The sequence below is a fragment of the Balaenoptera physalus genome (assembly GCF_965194825.1).
Source record: "Balaenoptera physalus genome assembly, chromosome: 7".
Taxonomy (NCBI): domain Eukaryota; kingdom Metazoa; phylum Chordata; class Mammalia; order Artiodactyla; family Balaenopteridae; genus Balaenoptera; species Balaenoptera physalus.
In genome coordinates this window covers 82,050,289-82,072,826 of record NC_138886.1, presented here as the reverse complement: position 1 = coordinate 82,072,826, position 22,538 = coordinate 82,050,289, and the positions used below count along the sequence as shown (strand labels likewise).

The 22,538-nt window shown below is 42.8% G+C and overlaps 1 protein-coding gene across 3 annotated transcripts in view; it reads left to right on the top strand.

Moving 5' to 3' along the window:
* FRMD3 (FERM domain containing 3) overlaps window positions 1-22,538 on the top strand; it is a 321,116-nt gene that overhangs the window by 258,869 nt on the left and 39,709 nt on the right. For all 3 annotated transcript variants that reach the window (XM_082469725.1, XM_082469724.1, XM_082469723.1), the window contains one exon: window positions 1,379-1,503. In XM_082469725.1, the coding sequence (XP_082325851.1) occupies window positions 1,379-1,503 (125 nt within the window). The remainder of the gene's footprint in view (window positions 1-1,378; window positions 1,504-22,538) is intronic.

Below are 22,538 nucleotides of genomic sequence, written 5' to 3'. Positions count from 1 at the left end.
GTAGTTTTTAATGTGAGTCTTGGTCAAAAAAGTTTGAAAGTCATGGTTCTAGAGAGTAAGTTATTTAAGGTGAGGACCATGATTTCCCAGAAGAATACATACATACCAGCTGCAAGATAAATGGTTGTAGAATGAAATAATGAAGAAAAGAACTCCATGGTTAAGCAGGTCCTTATAGATTTCCTTCCCAGTCAGTGGCAGCTTGGCGGGGGGTGGGGGGTGGCTTTTAACTCTAGATGCTAACAGCTTCTTCCCTGTGCAGCTCCTATGCCCAACAGAAATGCCTGGGCTGTAAGGCAGTCCCATCAACTGGCCTGGAGACCACCTGTGACAGTCTGAAATGGCAGCTTAATGCCAAGTTTACTTCAGTTTCAAACTGAACACCCCTTAACAAGATGCCAAGGGAGGTGCTATAAGGCACATGAGAATGGATAGGTCAGTCTCTGCCCTTAAGTTGCTTTATCAAGGTGGGGCTGATTAGTACCCCGATAATTACAGGGCGACAAAGGTGACAAATGTGACGAGTTGTGAAAGAAGGGACAGTAGTGTGAGAAGGAAGGGGGAGAGGGAGTTCGTTGTGAAGGCAATCCAGGAGGGCTTCAAGAAGAAGGAAACATTTGACATCATCTTTGAAGGATGGGTTGGTTTGGGTTTTGACAGGAGACATGGGGATGGGAAGGGTGCTGAAACACCCACCAGAGGTACCCCACATCCTTGTCTGTCAGGGCAGACAGTGTAAATGGGCTTCCTGGCTATCAGCCAGTAGTCTTGACGAGACACCTTTCCTCGCCATCTGCTGCCCATTGAGCTACTGACATACATGTGCTCCTTTCAAAAGGAGAAAGTGGAGCTGGGTTCTGTGGTTGGTTCATGAGTGGGGTGTGAATTTGAATGGGAATATTAAGCATCGATATTAAATGTTGGACATACAGCTCATGGCTATAGAAAGCCTGTGCCATCTGCCTGGCAGAGTTTTTTTGTTTTTGTGTTTGTTTGGTGGTTGTTAAATTACTTTGAGCCATGCCCTTCATTCACTTTTCTGCATATGTAGTTCAGTGATACCTGCCTCTTGTGTACCTTTGTTGCCCATGTCTTTTTTCAGTGCCTTGTCTTGTCACATAGCATGTCCAAGTCTGATGACATGTGGGGAAATACGTTTTCTTTCACTGTGTTGCATTAGAACACATGGACATTATACCATGTATCAAGACCTTAAGGATAATAAGGGCTGTGTGTCTTAAGTGCTATGTCATCTCTACCACTGGCCTAATGCCCTGTGTGAGTCTAGGGGCAGTTCCCAGCTCGGGTAGCCAACTGAGATGGAAGGGCCGCTGTTCCCAGTGGAAACCAGTTCCCCCTGGCTTGTGTCTGTTTTCAGAACCAGCATCACTCAGAGCCGCAGCTCCCACTCCTTGAACAAACAACTCATCATCAACATGGAGCCCCTGCAGCCCCTGAGGCCGTCTCCCAGCGAGCAGGAAGAGGAACTTCCAGTGGGTGAGGGTGAGTACGCTTCCTTCTGGAGCCTGGCGTTGCAGGCTTACCCGGGGGGAATGAGGGAGGCACCAACCCTGGGTACCTTGGGTAATGGGTTGGGGTAGGGGTCAGAGTGAGTCATAAACTGTGTTTTTAGTAAATAAACTCTTCACAGCTGGAAGACTGCATTATATTGAGAGTTCTATCAGTTTCTCCTGGAGAGAGTTCACTGGTACAAGGCGTTCCTAAAATTACAAGTTAAAGAAGTAGTGGTGTTAGACCCATACTATCCAATATGGTAGCCATTAGCCATGTGTAGCTATTTAAAATTAATTTTAAGTGAATTAAAATTAAAAATTCAGCTCCTCAGCCACATCAGCTAGACTTCCAATGCGCAGCAGCCACGTGTGGCTATTGGCTACCGTGTTGGACGGCTCAGACCAAGAGCATTCCCATCATTACAGAAAATTCTATTAGATGGTGATGTTGTTGACTATAATCACAATTAAATTAGTGGTTGTAACGAATTCTTCACAAATATCTCTACACTGGTCATCCCCTTTCTGCCTCTCTATTTCTATGTCCCTTAATAAGAATTCCCTTTTCCACAGGGCCTCGTCTGACAGTTTTGGTACAAGCTAAAGTATATACGGTCCATTTCAGCCCCAAAGTTGTTATATTTGTAAAGGCTATGATATGTGTGCTTCTAGGCTTCTTTTTTGGCTTTGAAGGGCTTTACTTCAGGGAAGAATCTTACCACACTGCTTACTGCAGACACCTGGTGAGGCAAATATCACTCTCATTAATTTCAAAGTAAATTTTTAAAAATGCACGTAAAATAAAATGATTGGAACCTTGAACCCAAACATAACATGCTTTCCTTAAATTTATGTGATTTTGGTTTCATCATTTAAAATCTGGATACTGGGCAGTTTCAAGAAGGCGGGTCACTGTGTCCCTGAGAGATCACCTTTACCTGCAGCTTTAAGTCAAGAATCCCTTCCATAGGGGAAAACGCTTCAGCCCATGATAAGAATATGGCTTAGGATGCAGATATCCTTGGGAGAGGTCGCAGCAGCTGATTCACACTGAAGCATAAGGGGTTTTAGTAAATCTTTCCCTGAAAGGAAACTTTAATGGTTGGAAGGAGGACTGGGCCACGGGATGCCATGAATTTCATGGGTGGAAGGAAAATGTGCAAGATACAAAGGATGGGGTCTCAGGAGACACCTTGATCCCCAGCTCAGCCACAGGATGACGATAACCAGAACAATCTTGTTATAATCTCCTTTATGCTCTGTCTCGACAACCAACTCCGTAAGCTCCACGCTAAATTAAATTTCTTAGCCCAGGGGTCCCTGGGTCCATGTTGCTTGTCTACATTTTTCAGCACCTTCTCTGTTTTTGTATGTTCCTCAAAGTGCAATGAAAGCAGCTTTTGTTTCTGATCACTAGTGATTTTCTGGGCTTCCTCCCATATGTCTGGAAGTTGGTTTGAGTGGAAATCATTTTTTCTGGAGGTCAGGATTAACCCAAGTTTGAATGAAGGAGGATATGGCTAATGGAGAAGAGGAGGGGAAAATAGATAACCCAAGCTTAGGATTGTGACTTTGCCTTGTCTGCAGAGATGGAAGCCTAGATGGGAATGAAGCTCGGAAGACCAGTTACCATGGGGAATATGGAAACCAGGCCACTGATGCCTTGTGAGAACCCTAGATGTGAAGGGGAGCCTGGACAAGCTTTCCCCGGACCCTTCATTCCATTCAATTAATAGAAACTTCTGTTTTGCTCCATTTTCTATAATGAGGTTCCATTTCTAAATACTAACCTTGTCATTAACATGACCACTGTGTGGACAAGAGACTTATGCATTATAATTAACTGCAATAAAAATTAAAATTTCCATAATATATGATAGGAATCCATGAGCTACATTTTCAATTTTTCCAGTTATTTTAAGTATGAATCTTTAATTCTTTCACCAGCTGTAAAGTCAAACTGATAGGTTTCTCTGCTTAAATGTCCAAAATAGCTCTATAACTATCTAATAAAATTCTCTTTTCTAGGAGAACTGTCCCCTTATGGAACATCTTTGTGGGTTTTGAAACTCAGGCAAATCATAGCAACTTGCAGGGTATAGTATCAATTTAAAAGGAAGAGAAGTAGAAACAACAGTATTGTTAAATGCCCGGTATATAGAAAGAACTTCCCAGTCTAGAGAAGAGAGCAAAATCTTCTTAGGTACCATGAAATTCAAAGTTATGATTCCCACAGTCAACATAGCTATGTTCTTGATACCCTTATATCTCAGTTACTAGTTTAGAGTCAAATTCTGCTTCATGTGTCTTGTCTTTGAGTATCAGGTAATGGGATTTAAACATTCTATAGGGATAAATAGATTATTTAATAGATCTATATGTCTCTGATATATGAAGAGAAGAGAGGCAGAGAATACAGCTTTCAACAAAGATGTCTCCACTTTTGTGGATGGGCAGATGCAGTGTGATGAATTTAGTTTCACCCTTGTATTTTGATATTGCAACTTTTTATGTCTGAGAAAGAGCCAAATTGAAGAAATTAGAATTTCACTCCTTCCTTAATACAACAGCTCTGGCAAAGACGTGGTATACAACTAAGTAGACCATACTTAGCTGTGAAAGTTGCTGTGGCCCCATGAAGATGAAGATACTCTCTTTTCCCTGGAGGCTCACAGCCTGTTGGGGAGACAGCAGTGGGATCACAGAGGTGAAGAGTAGGTTCTACCTCTGCTGATTGGGTTGCATGCTCACTTTTCTGTGTGCCTCACAAGATATTAGTGCCTCAAGCTGCCTGGAGAGCCTCTTGTTCCCTTTCAGTCTTATCAGGGTATATGGTGTAAAGTTGGGGCACAGGAATGAATGGATGAGACTGACAGGCAGAGGGAGTTGTGGGTGGTCTAGTCAGCTTGCATTGGATGCTTGTGTGGCTTCCAGGGAGGAGGGGTCAGGGGAAGAATGAAAGGTGAGGCAGAAAGTTAGAGAAGGACCAGATTGTGATGGGACTCACCCAAATTGCTGGAGAGTTTAGACTTTAACCCAAGGGCAGTTGGGAGGCACTGGAGGATTTCAAGCATGGACCTGATTGGAATTGTGTTTTGTATCTCTTGTGTGTGTGTAGAGGACAGATTACAGATGGGTACGGCTAGAGCAGTTTTTCAATCTCAGCACTATTGACTATTGAGCTGGATAATTCTTTGTCGGGGGCTGGCTTGTGCTTTGTAGGATGTTTAGCAGTATCCCTGGCTTCTATCGAGTAGTACCCCACCAGTCTGGACAACCAAAAATGTCTCCAGGTATTGCCAGATGCCCTTGGGAACAAAACAACTGCCTGAGAATTACTGTGTTGGAAGCACAGAGACCCCACAAGAGCCACTGCAATAGCCCAGAGACTAGATTAAACGAGGGTTGAGCTGAGGCAGAAGGTGGGATGGGGAGGAGGCAGTGGGCTCTAGCTAGTAAGCAGCAGAGTTGCTGACACACGTAAGATGCCTGTGGGTTCCTGTCCAGGTGCTGCCCTTGTCTCCAAGAACTTGAGAGGGAAAAGACCTTAACCTCTTTGGAAATGAGACTGTTCTGAGACACAGGAAGGTTCAAGTGACATGTCAACATCAGAGAGGCAATGGCAAAAATGATTTCATTTAGATATGGAGCCTTTGGAAGAGTTAGGTACTTCACTGAGCTTCAGACACAGAGTGGAGGAGACTCAGACATCTCTGCTTACCTTTGATGTCATTATTCCTCCTCTCTATGTAGTGGCTCCTATTCTTGTTTGGGGGATTCAAATCACACATTTTGAAATTGGATCCATAAACAGGTGAAGGTTGGCAGTCTGAGCCCTGTTAAAAGAGTTGTCTGATTAGGAATTATTAAAAAATCAGATTGGGAGAATAAAGAAGGACCTTAACCCTGACCCTTGGAGGCACCATCTCCTGGAGGTCATGGGAAGGGCCTGGTGCCTTGTCTCGCATGGGTGCCATGGTGGTGACATCTCTGCTGCCGTCATGACTCTCAGTGGTCCCGACCACCCATTTGTCTGACAGTCTCTTTCTATTCTTCCTGGAACTTCAAGATCCTCAAAGACAGCTGGGGAGAGCATGATTGCCCAGATGAACTCAGGGGCGTTCTGGGAGAGAACGCGTAACCCCGTTCACCCAAACGACAGCTGAAGGATTATCTCTGAGGTTGGCTGTGTCTGTAGAGAAAAAACAAAATCAGTTCCTAGGCACCAGTAAACAATGAGAAAGTTTTCAATGTTACCCCAAAGTTGCTCAGCTACAGGATCTGAGTAGGTTAGTGCTGTGGAAAGCTTTAGATGAGAATAGCAAACCATTTGAAAAGTACCACTTAGAGTTAATGAAAATTTCCGGAGAAGAAAAAATTGAGAGTGGGGATTGTTCTGGGTGAAAATGACATTTTCAGGAGTGATTAATCTGAATAAATTCACATGCAAAATGGAGTAGGGTTCCCACAGTGTATACAGCAAAATGCTTGCATGTTTTATTAGTAGAGTGTATTTTTCGTTAAGGAAAAAAGATTATGGTAGAGAAGGGGAATGGAATGAATCACGTGAGACTTGGTAGCTGGCAATTACCAATGCCCAGTGAAGGTCACTCTTGTCCACCAGAGTGATGGTATGAGCTGGCATGATTAAACAGGCAGGAAACCATGCTTTCTTCTCCTTGGTAGACACAACTAAATAAGAGTTGAAAATGTTTGACACCCTCCTGCTGGCAAAACAAAAGCACAATGGAGACACCAAAATTTCCATAAAAGAATGTCTTGGGGATGGCAATGTGATTGGTTTAAGGGTGGCTTAAAGCTGCATTTGCATACGATTGAGAAAATGTCTATATCGATGAATAGATGGGAATTAAGTAGGGCAGTAAAACTAACTCTCCCGAGCCACACTTTCGCACTGTCCCTGTAAGTGTGTATGTGTGTGTGTGCGTGCATGTGTATGCGAGTGCATGTGTGTGTTCTGGATGTGGCTCTGTGTGGGGTGGGTAGGGGGCAGTGGGGGTGTTTTAAGGGTCATTTACAGTGTCTGGCTCTAACCATAGGTGACTTGAGTTGGTGTCATTGAAATTATAGAAAATCTGTATGTGAACCTATGAAGGCATTTTGAGCATATAAAAAGCATATAGTTGTCACCCATCAAGCAGGCCATACTTGTGACCCCACCCTGCTCCACCCTAACACTTAACAGGTGACCCGCGGGGCCAACTGTGGTCTCCATGTGCAGGTTTTTCTGTACCATACCAGGCAGAGCCTTTCATACCCTACACAGTTGTTCCGATCCCGTCACTGTTGGAATCTCTAACAGCCCACGGCTGCCATGGTTACACTGACTCCAGTGAGTCTGGTCTCCTCCCTGGTTATCTGATATGAAAATTTTTCTCCCTCTTTTCTCCCTTTATAGAGTTCCATGGCCAGGGCTCAAACAGATTTACCCTCTTCTCAGGGTGTCAGAGTCTCTCTTCCATGCCATTTTCCCCCATGTGCCAAGTAATTTCTTCCTTTTGGCTTAAGATATGTCAGAACATGCATTGGGAGTGATGCACTGGTCTTTTTGAAATTTCTTTTATGTTATGTTTCATTAAACAGTAGGAGCTGTTTCTAAATCCTGTGGGACCACCTTTCTCCTGTGGTTACCGCTACCTGGTGACAGCAGACCGTTAGCACCAGCTCTAATGACTCTTGTCCCTGCCATTGGGTTTGGGGTGGCTATTTGTTTGTATTTTCTCATTGTAAAACTAATTTATCATCTTCTAGAAAATCTAGAAAGAATAAAATAGCATAAACAAGGAGAAAAAGACCACCTTCCAGATTGTCCTACCTGCTGGAGCCAGTCGATGTTAATGTGTTAATAATTTTTGTCCCTATGTGCTTTAAGGCCATTTCCGTCATCCTGAGTGTAAAATTTTTTAAATTCCTGCTTTGTTTGCTTAATGTTGAAAACGTGAGTGCATGAAAACATATGATAAATTGAACTGTAGGTCAAACCATGAATTGGGAGCATATTTAATGCGAATGTGGACACATGGGTTAATATCCTGAATTAGAAAGAACTCACACAAAGTGCTGTTTTAAGCATCTTTTTGGCATTGCTCGGGTTTGGGCTCTCCCAAATTTTCCATTTAATGGCACCCTCAGTCTCCCACTGCTGACAGGCATACAGCAGCCGAAGCTGCTTCCACAGGAGCGAGGAGCCTCCGCAGAGCAGAGGCCAGCTTCTGGTTTTATTTATAACTGCAGTATCGGATTAGCAGAGACAAAATTCAGAATTCTTTATCACTTTTATTGAATTCGGGAAGTTTGGGTCGGCAGCTCCTCTAGGGTAGGAGATGCCAAGAGCAACTTAGGGAAAGAGATAAAGGCCTCCTGAGTGAGCTCTGCAAATTCATGTTTGCAAGCTCTTCAAAGCTTTCACCTTCCCCTTTGGTGCTTTTCTTTGGAGTTGGTGTCATCTTTGGAACTTTGGTTTCTGGTATTTACTGATGACTTAACATACTTGAAAGAGAGCTTTGTAAGTTGAAGCATTTACACTGCTGGAAGGAAGCTAAATGCTTTGTTCCTGATGCAATTTAAGTGTTTTTATCTTACAAGGATTTTGTATTTTACATCATACGATGCCAACATGTGTATCATTTCAGTTCTGTAGCTGGCTAAATGCCATAAATTGTTCATTTTAAGAAATATCGTATCCCTCAGCATAAACACAGCAGTGCTTTGGGTAGCTGCTCTGTTTCTGCATTAATGCCTTGCACCAGTGGGGAAGCACAAACTCTGGTCTCAGCTCATCCACCTTTGGGAGCCTCGTATTCCTCGTCTCTGAGACAAGGAGATAGGACTTGAGCACCACTCAAACGCTTTCTAGGTCTAAATTCTTCAGTTCTTTTGCTTAATGTCAAGGTCAAATTCCAGGACTATGGTTTGAGGTCTTTCACAATAAGTATGCGAACCTGGGGACAGGAATATTTTTCATAGCTTTTGGGGGTTAGAGGGAATGTTAAGGATGTTCTAGCACAAGGGTTGGCAAACTGGCCAGTGGCCCGCTGCCTCTTTTTTTTTTTCTGGCCCAAGAGCTAATGGTTACATTTTAAATGATTATATAAGTACCTACATAGTATCCTTGATTTTACCTCTTGGCCCACAAAGCCTCAAATGTACTATCTGGGCCTTTAGAGAGAACGTTTGCTGATCCGTGATGTAGCACACCCCCTCGGGATTCTACAAATGAGAAAGCTCAAAGAGGGCAGACCGTTTGCCCAGAGTCACGGAGCTGGGTGAGTACTGGGGTTGGGATCTGGTCCTGTTTGTCAAATTCCTGGCCCAGGTATCTTAGATGACATCAAATACATCTAAAACAGTTCCACTTCTTCTCGCGAAAACAGAACCATTAACTACGGAACTACATTTAGTTTTCAGTGATAACAAATGAATTATCAAAAAAGACATCTTATCCTGTATAAACGTGGGGAACCTCTGTGATTCAGTGAGAAGAGCTGCAGCATGTTCGGGGCAGGGTTTGAGCGTCTGGCCTTCAGTCACAGCCTGTCACGGCCCTGTGACTCCTCAGAGACGTCCAGCCCCCCAGGACCATCACCTTCCCTGGGCACCAGCGGTGGGGAGGCTGTGGACGCGTGTGCCACACCAAACAGAATTCCTCGTAGACCCGGGTTGCAGGGCAAACAGCCTTCATGCAGGAAGGCTCTCTCCCCTCTGGGAATCATGTTCTGATTTTAAAGCTGAATTTGTTAAATAAGGAATGGCTCACTCCGGGCCTAGTTCTAATTACTCATAGTCTGTGTTGAGATTCTTTGTCTTATTAGTGAGAACAATTCAGTTCTGAGCTTCCCAAATCACTGCTCCTGCTCAGGTTGGCACTTGGCTGCCACACCTGAGTATTAATAATCAATTGCTTTAAAGGATTCAGCTGGGGTAAAAAATATATATATATATATATATATGTCAGTCAAATGTCCCATGAAGTAATCTGGTCACGGTCCTTGAGGGTTAGGATGTGAGCCAGGCGAGAGCGTCAGCATGAGCAGCTGTGACAGCCGGAGTGTGGTCTGTGACAGGGAAGACATTCTGCTTTGGCCCTTGGACAAGAACACATTCCCACCACAGCCCTAAGAAACCGCAGGAGAGGAAAAGCGAAGATATTGCTAAACCATTGTCATTAGAAAGCAGAGGCTATCATTTTCTGGATTCCACAGTCAGCATGGGGTTCTATTTTCTACTGTTTCTGTTAGTGGGTTGGTACTGAGTGTTAAGTAAATGTTCTTTGTGATACCCAGGCTTACATTGAGGCAGGAGCTCACAGAATCTCCCATCCTCCCACCTCTTTGGTTAAGACCCTGTGCCAATTATGTGAAAGAAAGTGTTGGGCAGTGTAGGCTAGTTCCACTCTTTTAGGGAGGTGTCTCAGGCAGTATGGGCAGGGTTCAGAAAAGAGGCTCTGGTCAGTTGGCACAAGGCTGGATGTTGGGCGTGTCCACTGGGGTGCACGTCCAATGCCATCTGCAGAGTGGTGCAGCTTTTCTCTTGGTTTGGCTGATGGAGAATTGGAGGCCCTAGAGCCATGGCTTCCAGACCCTGGATTTATACAATGGCCCACTGGGGTGGAGGAAATAAGTATTCAGACTTCTATTGGGATTTTACTTTTATCACCTCCTCAAAAAATTTCTATTGCATAGGTTTTATAATGGATATAATATATCAAGAGAACTGTACATGTATCCAATTTATAAATAAACACTCATTTTTTTCATAAGTATGAACAAACGTATTTCCCCCCAAAAAAGGTTTGGATATAGCTGCTCTAGATCTTAGCAATGAATCTACCAAGAAGAAAAGGCAGGGCATGTTTTTGAAACTCTCAAATCCCTGTTCATGCCAAAACTCCAGATTCCTAAAATAGATGCGAGATCTATCTGCTCCAGTTACGGTGGTGACATGCCATTCTACATGCTTTTGGTCTTCATGCTGGTGAACCAGGATGAGTCATCCAAGCACAGTCTAGACCTTTGCCAAGCTGTTTGGTAGGTGCTGTGTCACTCTCACTGAAGTGTTCTGTGGTGGCCCTGAGTCCCCGATTTACATGAATGCTGGACTCTCTTTTTGTTGTTGTTGTCGTTATTGTTTCAAAAATCCTTCAAATTCTTTTTTTAAATTTATTTTATTGAAGTATAGTTGATTGACAATGTTGTTAATTTCTGCTGTACAGCAAGTTGATTCAGTTATACACATACATACATTCTTTTTCATATTCCTTTCCATTATGGTTTATCACAGGATATTGAGTATAGTTCCCAGTGCTATACAATAGGACCTTGTTGTTTATCCATCCTATATATAATAGTTTGCATCTGCTAATCCCAAACTCCCAGGCCATCTCTCCCCCACCCGACTCCCCCTTGGCAACCACAAGTCTGTTTTCTATGTCTGTGAGTCTGTTTCTATTTTGTAGATAAATTCGTTTGTGTCATAGTTTAGATTCCACATATAAGTGATATCATATGGTATTTGTTTTTCTTTGACTTACTTCACTTAGTATATTAATCTCTAGGTCCATCCATGTTGCTGCAAATGGCCTTATTTCATTCTTTTTTTTATGGCTGAGTAGTATTCCATCATATATATGTACCACATCTTCTTTATCCATTCATCTGTCGGTGGACGTTTAGGTTGTTTCCATGTCTTGGCAATTGTGAATAGTGCTGCTATGAACACAGGGGTGCGTGCATCTTTTCAAATTATAGTTTTGTTTGGATATATGCCCAAGAGTGAGATGGACTCTACTTTCTGAGTGTACACAGGACACAACCTTAGTGGGGATCCTCTGGTGGTGGGAAGAGCATTGGGTAGAGACTGAGAGGGCTGGGGTTCATTCATTCACTTGATAAACAGTTACTTCTTCTCTGGTACATGCTGGACACTGGCAGTACCTGGATCTTATTTCCTCTTTTATAAAACAAGGTGAGATGGTTTCTAAGTTTCCTCCACACTCTGACTGTCCTTTAGTAATTCTTCCCCATATTCCTGCTGTTCTTAATTACGTGCTTTTGGATCACTCATCATTACCTCCAAAGACAAAAGGTATAAACATCTTCTTTTTAAATGTGGTTAATGAAACAGTAAGCATGTGACACAATGATCTATAAAAGCAGGGTTACATTTTTTCCTTTATTTTTTGTAAGTTGCAAACTTCCAGCATAAAATTGAAAATTAATAGCAGCTAGCTTAAAAGAGAATATAAAATGAACACTTCCTCACTTAAAAGAGCCCTCACCTCCTTTAATGTCTCCTCTTAGAAGAGAAGTCCAATTTGGGAGCTTTTTAGTCCCCCCCAATCTCCACTTCAGCATAAAAAAAAAAAAGGGAAAATGGTCAGATGGTCTGGCTGAAAGAGAAATAAATAGGGTTTTCAGGATGACCCACGTGATAATCTGAACGCAGACTGGATTTTGCCATTAAAGGAAGAAGTATCCATACTGGAAAAAAGAGAGCAGCCCTTGTGATCTATGGCTTGTCAGTCTCTGCCTGAGCCCCTCTGCTGCAACTGCACCATTTGGCCCCTAAATAGAGGCTTAGCCCCACCCCCGACTCCAGGGCCAATCCTACCTTGCTCTGGGAGGGAATGAATAAGCCGAAGCCCAGCCTCTTGGCTCAGGCTGTGAGTACTGCTCTCTCTATTGCTCTGCCCGGTCTTCTCCTGGTCCACATGCCAGCCTTGCTCCCTTCCTGAGTCTCTGCCCTGGTGGTGCCCCTGGTACTCTACTCCTCCAGGACCTTGAAGGCCCCTCTCCCTGGGACTAGGCCATACTCTGCTGGTTGACAGCCTGCATGGTGCTCCCTTCCTGTCTTGTGTTTCTCAGGGCCATGTTCTGTTCCTTCTCAGAGCAAACTCTTTCCCAGCACCGGCCCCATCTTGAGTAGAGGGGTCTGATTTTAAATGCCCATCTTCTCCGGTTAAACTTCTCTCACTGCCCAGTGGTGTCATGAAATACAAAATTGTCAAATCCATCAGCAAAATCCTATTCACTTTAACCTTTCAAATATACCCCAGAATCATTGCCACTGCACCACTCCAGCTGCAGCCACTCTTGTCTCCCTCAAGAGACAACAGTATCTCTGCTTCTACACTGCCCACCTCCCCCGACCCCTGTTTTCCACACAGCAGCCAGGGTGATCTTTTATAAGTGGAACTTGGATCTAGTTAGGTTCAAATCTAAGCTCCTCACTCTGGCCTATGAGGCCCTGCGAGCTTGACCCCCACCCACCCTTAGACCATTTCCTACTGCTTTCCTCTTGAATCTCTGTGTTCCTACCACATTGGTCTTCTGACCTTGTTGCCACCACAGGGCCTTTGCACAGCTGATTTATCTACCTAGAAGGGCCTTTCCTCTGATCTGTGCATGACTGGCTGTTTCTTTCTTTTTTTTTTTTTTTTTAACATCTTTATTGGAGTATAATTGCTTTTGGCTGTTTCTTTAAGTCTTAGCTCAAATTTCAGCTCCCTGGAAACCCTGAGTACCCAATTCTGAGTAATTCTCCAAACCTAGCCATTTGTTCTCTCTTGTGCCACCACCCTGTTTGATTTTTGTCAGAGTGTTTAGCACTATCCAGCACTTTCTAATTTACTTAGTTGTCCTCTTGTTTGTTGACTGTCTCCCTCGACTAAAATGTCAGCTCCACGACAGCAAAAACTTTGCCTGCCCCACCCCGACATTGTCCCTACCACTTAGAGATGTTCTGACACACAGTAGGAGCTAAATTAATGCTTGTCAAATTAGTGAACAAATGAATGAATGAGTTCTAAATGCAGCCAGGACAGCCTTTGTTTATGTAAAAGAAAGCATATAAGAAGAATATTCTCCTGGGATTAGGGTTTGCCAGAAGCCAAACTTGTTCTGTTTTATTTTGTTTTTGTTTTTAATCTGAAATCAAAAGCTATAATAGACATAGTCATTGTAGAAAATTTGGAAAATACAGAAACCACAAATCCAGAATTTTAAAAGCACCTGCAATCCCCTGTGTTCAAACTGTGGTATGAATGTGTATAATCCATTCTATATATTTTTAACAAATATTGGACTACACTAGAGATACTATTTTGTACTCCGCTTTTTCACTTATTAATATAACATGAACATTTGTCTATGCATTAAATATTCCTCCACTATTTTAATTTTAACGGACATACATTATTCCATCACATAAATAGACAAAAATATCTTTCACCCCCTCCATCTCCTACCTAAACTATATGTATATGTATATGAATGTCTCTTATGTAGCTACAAAACTGAGTATAACCGTTTTTTAAAATCTTTGATAATTTGAAAGGCAAAACTTAGAGTGGTTGGACATTTTTCTTGCATTTCTTGCCATTTGTGTTTCTCTTTTGAGCATACAACTAGAATGTGAGAGAGAGAGAGGCCCTTGGCTGGTGTGCTGGGTGAAGGATTGGGTCCCGCTGCCTCTAGTTTCTTGGTTACCTAGCAGCAACACAGGAGCCCATAGTTCCAGAAGAGCCTGTTTTTTTCAACAGGGAGACACAGATGCCTGTTTCTTAATACCATCTGCAGAGCTGTTGGGAAATATGGAAAAAAATTGGAGCTCCATTTATTGATGCAGCCCAATTCAATTTCCTTTACTCAGAGAAAAATGGTTCATCTGTAATGGCGACTTGTGCCTGGAGGGAGTGAAATAATACAGCAGAAGTGATGAGAAAACAAATTCATCCTGTACAGAGACAAAGGAAATAGATTCTTGGCTGAGAGTTCTAAACAGACGAAAAGAGGCTGTTCTAACTGGAACCAGTAAGGACAGCGTTGTCACCCATTATTCTTCCAGGAAAACCTCTGGGCACTGACATCTGACAACACTGCACTGTGAATAGATTACCTTGATATATCTAAGTTATGGAACATCAGGCAAATTTCAAGTCCTAGGTTTGACCAGGATAGAGGAAAAACTCTTTGTTTACATGGAAGGAATAATCTGAGTTATAGGTCATCTTAGTCAGAGAGAGATGGCTTAAATTCTTCTCCAAGGAAATTCCTCATGCATGTTTTTGAAGAATGCAATATAGCTGTGAAATTCCTGGTCCCTGTCCAACATCTGTGGGAGATTTTCACCTGGTTTCATGTATGGACAGCTGTGGAAGGTTTCCCTTCATGTTACCATCACCCTTATAGAGGGGTATCTATAGGTATTCAGGCCTTATCTTTATTCACAGGGTTTTAAGAGCACCATGCGCCAGTGAATAAGAGTGTCTCCTATAGTAGATAAATCAGAGAGGGAATGGACAGTTCTGCATCTGCACAGTCTATGGGTGGCTTGTTGGGTGTTGACTCCCATAAGGCTCCTTGGTGCTGTCAATGGTTGGTACCTGATCCTTGGAGACTGCGGTCTCTTATTTTACACTCTCCTCTACTTGTAACCCCTTCAATTTTCCTTTTATTCAGAATTCTGTTGTGCAGTCTGCAGGTTGAGGAGGTCTTTCTGTCTTGGAGAATGGTTTGTGAGATTAATGGCTAAGTATTTGTGGTCGTTGTTTTATTGTTGGGTAGGTTAGGTTTGCTCTCTGGGCTGAGGATCAAGAAAAGGCTTCCAGGACTTTTGTGAGCATGGGTGAATCAGTCAATTAACATTTTAAAACATTGCCTTACCACGGTTGGAAGACAGTAAAGCTTGCTCTTCATTGGTGTTTGGAAATGGAGAGACCACTGAACTTGGAATAAGGAGACAGGATTCTAGGTGTGGTGTTTTCACTGACGAGGGTGACCTTGACCTCCTCTCTGTTTCTCTTGGATTAGCGTCTTTGCATTAGAGCTCAGCCTCACGCTGCCACCCTATACTCTCAGCTGCTTATTGGCCGCCTCCACTTGGACGCCACACAGCAGCTCACAGCTCACACATCAGACTTAATGGGTTTACGACTACACTCGTGTCCTCATCCTTCCCCAAATCCCAGTCTCCAAACTGCTCCTGCTCTGACTTGGTTAATGACAGTACCATCCTTGAAGTTACCCCAACCAGAGAGACCTGGAGGCCATCCTTGCCTTGATACCCCTCCCATGCTCCACATCCACTCGGCCACCACCGTCAAGTCCATCCCAGAGGTAACTCTGACATCTGCCCCGGCTCTTCAGCCTGCTGCTACAGCTTCATTTCAGGTCCCCTCTTCTCTTTCTGGGGACACTGCAGTATCTTCCTTATTGATCTCCCTGTAACCCATCCTGTAAACTCCTGCTAGAGCAATCACCCTTATTTGAAGTAGTTTCTAGAACCTCCTCATTGACTGTGGAGCAGAGTCCAGCCCCGAAAGGTGTTCACGGCTCCTCACAATCTGGTCCACGCTCACCTCTCCAGCCTTATTTCCCTCCTTTGGTCCTGCCCAACCCTCTCATCATTCTGTGAATGCAGCTCCCCCCACGCTGTCCCAGTACCACAGGCCCACGTGGGCTCCTCTCTGCTGGTTCCTTTACTGGGGCTGCTCTTCCAACTTCCCTCTGCTCCATCTGCTAGATCCATACCGTTTTGTCAAGTGGCTCCTCCTCTATGAAATGTCCCTGGCTTAAAGACAGAACTAATAGCTTTCTTCGCTTTCATTCTTACATTGATTCTTCTTTTTAGCTTTATTGAGATATAATTACATATAACATTGTGTAAGTTTAAGGTGTACAATGTATTGATTTGATACATTTATATGGTGCAAAATGATCACCACCATAGAGTTAGCTGACACTTCCATCCCATCACATAATTATCATTTCTTTCTTATGGTGAGAACATAAGATCTACTCTCTTAGCAACATATAAGTATATAATACTGCGTTATTAGCTACAATCACCATGCTGTACATTAGACCCCCAGATATTGTTAATCTAATAACTGGAAGCTTGTACCCTTTGACAAATATCTCCACCACCACCCCGCCCCGCCTGCCCCTGGTAACCACCACTCTGCTCTCCATTTCCCTGGAGGCACCACTTACATTTGATTCTTAAAACTCCTCTGTCTAACCGTTAGTTTACATGTCTGGTCTAACTGGGTGCCCCTCCCTGCACAGCGCCTGGTATCTGTTCATTAACCGGTGGATGGTTGAATGGAAGGTGAGCCATTCTAGCCAGCTTTTCTGTTCCTGACCCTAAGCCCTGAGATTAAATATAAGCCATACTATGGAATAAAACAGAAAAAAATTCAGAGTTCTCACCTGCTTCCACTGAGAACTCGTAAGTACAATGCGTATTTGTAATACATTAGGCTTTTTATATTATTTAAAAATGACTAGTGAGGTTTTTTTTATATTCTTTGCTCTAACTTTATTTTTTAAGGATTTAAACATTTCCCTATTGGAACAGAGTATGCTCATTTTAAACATCTTGGAAGAAATCTTGTAGTCAATTTTTGGGGGCAGGGGCTAAATTCATTCTTTGGAAGATAGAGGCAGTGGCCCAGCAATACCTTTATCTTAAGTCACAAACATGTTTTTTAACTTTTGTTTCTTACCCAAAGCTGACTGCTTGGAATGATATGCTCTTTCTTGTTTGGAAATAAGATGGAGTGTCAGGAAAATATGAGGAAGTGTGGGAGGTTCTTAGGTTGTCAGCAGGCCTCTTGATTCTTAGTCTCCGGCGGGTCCTTTCATGGCTTTTTCTGCTTGGCAGAAGAGATTTGGAAATAGAGACTGAGATGCCCATTTCATTGCAGCTAGAGCATCTCATGCTACTTCTAAGGCTTTCGTAGAGTTAGACTTGTCCTGCCCCTCACCCCACTGTGGGTTTCCTTTCTCTTTGATTTGATTGATAGAATCTGGATTACCAGAAAATGAAAAGAAAAAAAAAAATCCTAAAAGACAAAACATTAAGCAAATTCACTTGAGAAGTTACTGAATACCTTTTCTCCTAAAGCTCTAGAGAAGTTTCCAGCATTATACTCTGGGACCTAATTGGGAAGGTTATTTAAGCAAATGTCATTCTTCATCTTTAGATTTTCCACTAAGTGTATGGAATCTATCTCTATTTGTTAAGATTCTGTGGCCATGAGAAATTATCACTAAGCTTTTGTTCTAAATTTATGAGCTAAAAGTTCTAAGAAAATCCCTACTGGGTATGTTTGAAAGAAGCTCTCTGACAGTTTGAAGTGAGTGAAGTGAACAGATGTGTGTTTTTTAAAACTTGCTTTGTATCTAGATGCTCTGAGATGAATGTGTCAGAGGGTGAGAGGGCAGATGCATCAGATGCCAGTGAGGTGGCTGAGACTGGGAAGTGGGTGGGGAAGAAGGATTAGGAGGTGGAATTGGCAGGTGGGTGATTGTCTAGATAAAGGGTGAGGGAGAAGGAAGGTTCAGTGATGCTGTGTGTTTGGGGGAAGGTATGATGTTCCTGGAAGGCACTCCTTTATTTTCACAGGACTCCTAATCTTTAGGAGTGGCTCCTAATCTTTAAGCCTCTGTTTCCTTATCTGTAAAATTTAGAGATAATAACCCTAGTTAATATGGTAGTCATAAGTATTAATTGACCCATAGCAACAGGATATATATATATATGTATATATATATATATTTTTTTTTAACTATGAAAAGGACAAGGGTACTCTCAAAAATACGATCAGCATCCCTGAGAGAATGTATATGAAGGGCTTAGAGCAAAGCCTGGTGCATATCAAGTAAGGGTGACCTATCATTACTCTAAAGCAAAAGTAATGAAGACTCTGATTCAGGTGCCAGAAAGAAAGCCCCCAAACAGACTTCCATATGCCAGATAAGCATTCAGTATATGATAAGGTATCCTTGCATAACTGGGATCCTTCTGTCTCCTCTTAAGATGTAGGGTAAACTGTCACCCTAAGATGGTCTTTCCCCAACGGCTCCGTCTGAAGCTTCACCCCCAAAACCACTCCTGCCAAGTTATTGATGATGATAACATCCTTTTCTTCCCTTCATAGCACTCATGCTGTCTTGTCTATTTGTTGGTTTACCTGTTGCACAACTATATCGCCCTCCAGGATGGGGCCGAGACCGTGATCAGGCTCGCACTCAGTGTGCTTAGCCCACTGAAGGTGCTCAGGGAGTATCTGTTGGGTGAATGAATGACGAGCCGTCCAGTTCGTGAACTGGCTCACCTGGGTGCAGGCTTGTCTGTCCTTTTGGAGCATCTTCTAAAGCAGCCTTTCATGGACACTCTGTCAGAGAAGGAAGGAGGTGGAGAGCAGGCAAACTGAGGCTTGCTCAGATCTTGGTAAATAGCACTCAGAAAGTCAGACCCTGAAGAAAAAATTCAGTTTTAAAATTTTTAGCTCAAAATATCACACAGAATGATATACAGCACAACACATCGGTATTTTAGGCTTTGAGGTTAAAATTTCATACTCAGTTATGGCTTCTCTAGACCTCACCAACTTGCAAATATTTTAACTATATTTGCAACCCTTTTGAACTTAAAGCTCCTGCAGGTCTGGTAGGAAATAGAGCAAATTTCAGCAGCAGTTTTCTCTGGGCTGTCGCTTTTGAGGGACGGTTGGGATCTCCACCCATTCCCAAACTTCTGGTAGTTCTCCACTTTCCTACACTGTGCAGATAGTGCTTTTTTTAAATAATAATAATAATAATGACAACCACCTAAGTTTCTGTTTCAAAGATATTGACACTGAAAGGTTGGGGGGGAAAGTGAGGGACAGGACACAGGGAGGCAGGAAGGGAGAGCAGGGCAGTGTCTGATGGAGCATTCTGTCTGTATTTTCTGCCCATCTAGAAATCATCACCAGTGGCCCGAGCAGATGGAGAGAGGGCCCTGTGACACTCTGCCTGCCTTCCCACCTCTCTGTCTCTCTCTGTGTCTCTGACTCTCTCTCATTGTCTGTCTCGGTGCGCATAAGCTGCCTGTCTAGAGATACCACAGTTGTTGTCAGTGTATGGGATGGTCAGGGCAACAGATGCATGAGCCCTTATGCTAGAATCCTCTACAGCCATGAAGTTCCTGTGAAGAGCATTCTCCTTCCCCACAATGATGCTGAGGAGAGCCCAGCTGTGCTGTTGAATTTCTATTCTATTCTGTCTGCAACTGTAATTCTCCAGAGGGGTTTATTGGCCTCTTTCCCACCACTGCATGGTGATGCCTGGCCCCGCCGAGCAGTGCTCTCATTTTACAGGCAGGAAGCACTCAGTGAATGCTTCATCTAATAAGGGGGATAATAAAAGGAGAGCATTTGATATGCCAAAGCACCTTATACATTTTCAGAGCTTTCTTCACGTGAGTTATCATAATTTGAGCCTCATGACCATTTCCTTGACATGGATAGAACAGATAATGTTGCCTCACTTTACGAAGGAGGAAATTGAATTATGCAGATGATTGACTACCTGACCAAACAGCCCTGTCACTTAGTGGTGCTGGGAACTGCTTCCATTTCTCTTATTATACACCCAAGAATATACCCATTGTATCACAAATATAGCATTAAAATGTTTTATATCATTATTATATTTTATTATATGATAAATATAATCTGTGATAGTGCCCAGGACTCTTAATAATTGGTACTTAATGTCTAAATTTATTACAAAGAACATTTAACGTATGTAATAGCTTTTTATTATCTTTCTAATTGGAGTTAGCAGTTAGCTAAAATTTCAGTGAATCTCCATAACTCTTTTAACTGATGGCCAAATCCACTACACCTGTGAAATCTGTGAGTTTTCAAAACAGCTACTAAGGTACATGATATTTATTGTGCCTGCTACATATCAGGCACTCAGTTACATAAGTGCCAACATCAGTACTATTCTACAGGCAGAAAACTACAGTTCAACAAGCTTATGTAGCTTTCCCAAGGTTACAGGGCTGGTCAGGTAAACTTAACAACCTGCAATGCTGCTTCCCTACTATTTGGGGAGAAGTAACTAGAAATGTTAGAGACAGATGGTTGATAGAAGGAAGAAAATCCAGATGATTTAAAATCCTGTCTTCCCCTTGAGTAAAGGAGAGAAAGGAATGAGCATGTGTTAAAAAAAAAAATCACTAATTTTTCTTGAGTGACCTGTGCCGGGCACTGATCTGAGCATGCCACGTGGATTACCTATTAATCCTCACAACAGCCCTGGGAGGTAGGTCCTGTGCTCATTTTATAGGCATGGAAACTGAGGTCAGAGATGAATGGTACAGCCGGTATTAGAACCCAGAGCTTGTGCTTTAAACCTTGCTTTCTGTAACTCCTTAGTAAGTTCTGATTCACCAACCAGGAACCAGCACTACACAAGGCAGTTGATATACATGATCTCATTTCCTTGCCCTAACATCCACGGGAGAAGTACTGTCTCCATTTTCAAATGCACCAGGGTTCCAAGTCGTCCAGTAGCTCCCAGTCACCCACAAAGCAGAGACAAGCTTGCTCCCTTGCCTCAAATCTGTGTCAGGAAGTTTGTCACAAAAGTAGACATGCAATCCAGGCTCGTGAACTGCTCTTACCATTGAACTCTCTTCCTCTGCTGTGGCTTCTGCCTGATTTATCAGTGTTTCTGGCATCTCACTGTGGAAAATCGATTCCCCTCTTCACACATATCCGCTGCTTTCTTTAGCCTCTTGTCACGCCCAGACATGTATTCCTGATTCTTCAAACAAACAGACAAATCTAAACAGGAAAGATATTCAAGGGCACCCAAATGTTGTGCTGTTGATATCAGTCTGTGAGCACAGTGCCTCAAATGAAAACAAGCCTCCTGTGCAGTTCCTCCCAGAATCCTTGGGTTGGCTCCGCATCCCTGCCTTCCTTTGCTTCTTCCTCTTGAAATGTAGCCACACCTTTGGGTAAAGTAGAGCAAGGTAGAGAGAAATAGCTGGGACAATATGGGATGCTGGTCCTTCTAGGTTCCCTCTCTCTAAATAAAAGCTGAAGGTCCCCAGAAGAAAGAGGGTGAAAGAATCTTCTTAAGATCTCTAAAAGTAGCACAAAGAGTGGGAACAAGCTAAAAAAAGGGAAAAATTTTACATGCACGAAGTGCAAAATATTATGACTAGTTGTAGTTAATAAAAGGAAAGAAGGAGACACTTCAAAACTATAGTGAGATTTGAAGCTTGAGAATTAATGGAGAATAACTCTCCTGGTGGAAAAGAACAGAAATAAAGTATGGTGGTGGTTTTGTTTCAGGTTTTTAATTTGCTTTCTTGGGTTTTTTTTGTTGTCTGTTTTTGTTTTGTTTCGTTTTTTTGGAAGGGCTGTTTGTTTAGAGTGGGCTGTCAGGTTCACATCATGTTGTTTTTATAATTTATAACGATAAACACACAGATTCATCTGTATTCCCTCCAAACAGGCAAAGGGAGATTTTCTCAATATCTGAGCCCTGGTCTACTGCTATGCAAATGAGCCCACATTAATCTTTGAAATCTTTTATCTGTGTTACTGCACAGCATTGATTCATCTGGGATGGGGATTTTCTGATCTGTTTTCCAGTATCCTAAAGATTTTCAGTAGTTCTTCAAGAACCACTGTTGGTGGCTAGTGAGGCAAGACCTAGCAGGTACTACCCCAGGGCCCCACTCTGTGCAGTCTGTTTTATATATGGGGATTCTGCTCAGAATTATATCACAAGGGGAGTTGCAAAGGCATGAAGATTTTGTGAATTTTTAAGGGTATTTAACTTTCAAGTGTCGGGTTTGGAAATTGACTAATGGCCCTGAGAGTAGGAACTGCCCTACTATACCTGGAACTGACAACCCGTGGGCAGGGTGAGGGAGCCCCCTGGGAGGTCTCTAGCGGCGACCTCAGCCCACAGTGCACAACGGGCTACCACCCTTCTCCCCTTTCAAGATTTATAATCTGGTCCATAATGTACATTTTTTACATAGTTGAGGTCATACTGCTTATTATATAAACTGCTTTTTCCACTAATCAATACATTGCAAGCTTTCCCTCACATCATTAAACTCCTAAACATACATTTTAATGGATGTACAATATTCCATCACATGTATTTAGTCATTTTCCCACTGGAAATTTAGATTTATTTTTTT